The sequence below is a fragment of the Mus caroli genome, chromosome 2 (assembly GCF_900094665.2).
Source record: "Mus caroli chromosome 2, CAROLI_EIJ_v1.1, whole genome shotgun sequence".
Lineage (NCBI taxonomy): Eukaryota > Metazoa > Chordata > Mammalia > Rodentia > Muridae > Mus > Mus caroli.
The window spans coordinates 169,603,823-169,608,206 of NC_034571.1; the positions used below are offsets into that span (position 1 = coordinate 169,603,823).

Here is a 4,384-nt window from a genome sequence, read left to right on the forward strand (position 1 = left end):
GCTGTGAAGAGACACCATGGTCACAGCAACTCTTATAAAGGAAAGCATTTTTTTTATGATTTATTTATTTCATTTATAAGAGTACACTGTAGCTATCTTCAGACACATCAGAAGAGGGCATGGGATCCCATTACAGATGGTTGTGAGCCACCATGTTGTTGCTGGGAATTGAACTCAGGACCTCTGGAAGAGCAGTCAGTGCTCTTAACTGCTGAGCCATCTTACCAGCCCAGCATTTTTTTTTTAAAGATTTATTTATTTCATTTATAAGAGTACTAACTATAGCNATCTTCAGACACACAAGAAGAGAGCATCGGATCCCATTACAGATAGATGGTTGTGAGCCACTATGTGGTTGCTGGGAATTGAACTCAGGACCTCTGGAAGAGCAAACAGCCAGTGCTTTTAACCGCTGAGCCATCTCTCCAGCCCAAAGGAAAGCATTGGTTGGGGCTGCTCATCGACCATTATCGTCATGGTGGGAAGCATAGTGGCATTCAGACAGACATGGTGCTGGAGAGGAAGCTGAGAGTTCTACATCTGCATCAGCAGGCAGCAGAAAGCATGAGTGAGCCACTGGGTCTGGCTTGAGCTTCTGAAACCTCAAGGCCCACCCAGCCCCAGGGACACAATTCCTCCAACACAGCCACATCTCCTAAATATAAGCCTGTTTTCATTCAAACCACCACAGTATGTGAACATCAGTGTCACACATCGTCTAGATATGGGTCCCATGGTTCCTGGTTCCTGGAGGTGAGGCTGTCCATGGGGCTGTGCTTAGGAGAACATGGCTAGGGGCACAGAAAGGTGTTAAGACCCAACAAACTGGGAAGATCCAAAACTCCGAGGTAGACTTCTGCTGGCCATACCAGGAACAACTGGAGACTCAGACTGAGTACTGCCAAGAGCTTGTGTACTGNCCAAGGAAAACACATGCATAGAATCATAAGCTGGTGGTGTGTGGAGGAGCAGGATCTAGGATGCCTCATTAGACTACTGTGGAGNAGAGTGTGGCCCAGCCTACTATGTGCTTAGCAGCACAGCTCTCCCCTGGCCTCAGGGTTTTGTGGGTGTGCTCTCACGGAAGCATACCTTTACCTCCTAGCTGTTGTTCCTGCTGCAGGGTGTGTGGTGGCTTTTCAAGCTTCAGTGCTGTCTGGCATTGCTTTGTGGAGGCAGGTCCCCACCCTGAAGCAGCAGGAGGGCAGGTCACCTCATTAGAGCACCAGCCACTGAGGCTCAGAGGCCCCCATCACTCTCATCTCTCAGGAAATTAGAAGGATGGGAGCTGCGCGAGGAACAGAGTGCTGAGACCACACAGACACTGCTCATTGTGTTCACAGAAGGACAGACNCCACGGTGCACCCGTGTGGGCTGGTCTGGCCTTGCCCGGCCTTTCCACTGTCAGGTGAGGAGAGTGAGGCAGCAGTTGCAAAGGTGACCTGTGTCTGGGTGTGTGGGTGCCTGCCGTTAGTCAGTGTTCTCCTGTGCCAGGCTAATGGTTTTCAGCTACCCGAGAGCACACTCTTCAGTAACAATTTAGCAAATGGCTGTTTTTACTTTGGAGAAATTCTGACTTGAGATTTAAATTCCCTTTTAATAATCTCACCAAGCAGATCCCTCATATTCTCCTTGGAGATTCACTCACCATTGCAAAGATTTAATTACCTAAAGCTGTGTGCCCAGCCCCTGGCCTGAGTGCACATGGGCTGTCGGACACAGACTCCATCCCCGTGCATTGTGGGGTCCAACAGATCACTTCCTGTTTTCTCTGTTTTCTCTGACACCATTCTGGATTCTGACATCACTTTCTGTTTTCTGTTTTCTCTGACACCATTCTGGATTCTGCCATGTGCCAGAGTCTGCTCTAGCAGACTCTGGCACCATTCTGGATTCTCTGACACCATTCTGGATTCTGCCATGTGCCAGAGTCTGCTCTAGCTCCAGTCTGAAGTTCACGTTTAACCCAAGGGCCTTACTGGATCCTTCTGACTTTTTTTTATTAGGACCATGGTATCTACCAGACTTGTCTTGGCAAGGACTTGCACTGTGTTTGAGGGTGTTTTGAAATGGGCTCCATCCACATGTGCTGTCCTCAGGCCTAGCCAGCTTCTTCTGCAAGCATCATGCAGATTGCTCTCTGTGGGCATCATAGACCACGCTAAGCACCGGGAGCCTTCTGGGAAGAAGGTTCTGTCAGAGAAGAAACTGGTAAGTCACTGCCTAGGGAGGATGCCTTTGAGTCTGCCCCAGCCCAGCCCCAGTGCCTGTGCCTCTGTGTGTGTGTGTGTGTGTGTGTACTCATGGAAGTCAGGGTAAAAGGTAGGGTCCCTTGGAGTTACAGACACCTGAAATAGGTACTGTGATCCTAACTTGGGTTCCCTGGAATTGCAGCAAGAGTTCCTCACTGCNCTGCTGTCTCTAGCAGCAGCTATGCATTCTGGTTTGCATGACACACACTGAGGGCAACATGGAGATCTTGAAGAACAGACTGTGTGCCAGAAGCTTGCGGCCACACAAGGCCAGGTGGAGCTAGGGCCTGATTTGATTGATTGGTTGATTGATTTAGAGTATTGGGAATGGAACCCAGGGCTTTTGCCTGAGTGCTGAAGTGCTCCAAGAGCTGAACCCCTGCCTTAAGAGCTTATTCTACTGTTTAAAGACAGACTCAGGCCATCCAGGTGCCTTTAACTCCCTGCAGAGCTGAAGATGACCTTAATTCCTGATCCTCTGTCTCCAGCTCCCTAGGAAGGATGATGAACATAGGCCGCCTTACTCAGCTTTCCTAAAAGTATTTTTTGTGCATTTATTTATTTATTTGCATTTAAGTGTTTTTAAATATTCAAGTTCTGTTTTGACCCTGGGGATTGGGTATATCTTTAGATTTAAGGCTTATAATGAATAAGATGTTGGCTTGTTCATTTGTTTAATGCATGCAGGTGCCTGTGTGTATGCAGGTACCTGTGTAAATGTGCAAGAAGACAATCTCTGTCATCCTTAGAACACTGTCCGTTTCCTTTAATGGAGTCTCTCATTGACTACCATAGCAGCTCTTTATATGGGCTCTGGGGACTAAACCCAGGACCAAACACTTGAGGCTGTTACAGGAAGTTTTTCTTCTGTTTACAAGAACCTTTCATGAGTTCTTTTTTTTTTTTAAGATTTATTTATTATTATATCTAAATACACTGTAGCTGTTCTTCAGACACACTAGAAGAGGGCGTCAGATCTCATTACGGATGGTTGTGAGCCACCATGAGGTTTGCTGGGATTTGAACTCACGACCTTTGGGAGAGCAGTCGGTGCTCTTAACCTCTGAGCCATCTCTCCAGCCCCCTTTCATGAATTCTTGCTGTTATCTTCTTGCTCCTTTTCTGTCCTCTTGCCCCTTCCCCCATCTCTCTCCACATGCTCATGACCAACCTCTACTTCTCAACTCTGTCTCTCTCTCTCTCTCTCTCTCTCTGTTTCTGTCTGTCTCTGTCTCTGTCTGTCTGTCTGTCTGCTTTTCTCTGTCTCTACTACTCTCAACTCCCCTCCCCATTCCCTGAATAAACTCTATTCTATACTTTAAAAAAAAAAACCAAAGAAAAACTTTTATGCTCTTGTTGTGCTCTGCTCTGCTCTGCTTTGTTTTTCAAGATAGGGTTTCTCTGTGTAATAGCGTTGGCTCTGCTGGAGCTCACTGTAGACCAGGCTGTCCTGTAACTCACAGAAATCCTCCTGTCTCTGCCTCCAGAATGCTGGGAATAAAAATGTGTGCTGCCACTGGCCACAGGCTATCCTTTGATGATCTTTGACTAAAGAACTGACACATTAGGACTCACCTCGTTTTCACCTTTGGAACGAGCTTCAGTTGAGCAGCTGAGAAAAAGCCATGTTTCTTAGGGAGAGGAGCTCGGGCACCAGGCTGAGGAATGCAGCACCGAGGCTTCCTCAGGCATCCCCTGCTGGCAGTTCATGCTTGAGCGGGATCCTTCCTCATGGTCTCCAACCTTGTTTTTTCCTGTGAGGTGGATTCTGGTTTTGTTGGCTCGGTGCAAATTTACATTCTTTTTGAAGTAGCAGCTTATGGTTTTCTTCAGGGTGTGGCCAAGGAATCCTAGGATATTTGATTTGNGGACTTTTTGCTTATTTTTGTGGTATGAGGCATCAGATCTAGGTCCTTACACCTTACACGGGATGACTTAGTGCTGTGCTGCTGAGCTCTACCCCAGGCTGGACACTTTCTTAAAAACAGTTCATTCCTGGGGACTGGGTGGTGCCTTAGTGGCTAAGAGCACGTATTATTCTTGCAGAGGACTTGGCTTTGGTTCCCAGCACCCTCAGAATAGCTCACAACTACCCGAAATTCCAGTTCTAGGAGATCTGGCGCAAGGTTTTT

At 47.4% G+C, this 4,384-nt stretch overlaps 1 protein-coding gene across 4 annotated transcripts in view; it reads left to right on the forward strand.

Annotated features, from left to right (window-relative positions):
• Nucleotides 1-4,384, forward strand: part of Mtg2 (mitochondrial ribosome associated GTPase 2) — a 14,147-nt gene that overhangs the window by 4,840 nt on the left and 4,923 nt on the right. For 2 of the 4 annotated variants that reach the window (XM_029474590.1, XM_029474591.1), the window contains 2 exons: nt 1,270-1,408; nt 2,007-2,211. In XM_029474590.1, coding sequence (XP_029330450.1) covers nt 2,011-2,211 — 201 coding nt within the window. In that variant the 5' untranslated portion in view covers nt 1,270-1,408; nt 2,007-2,010. The remainder of the gene's footprint in view (nt 1-1,269; nt 1,409-2,006; nt 2,212-4,384) is intronic. The other 2 variants (XM_029474593.1, XM_029474592.1) reach the window with 1 other exon arrangement.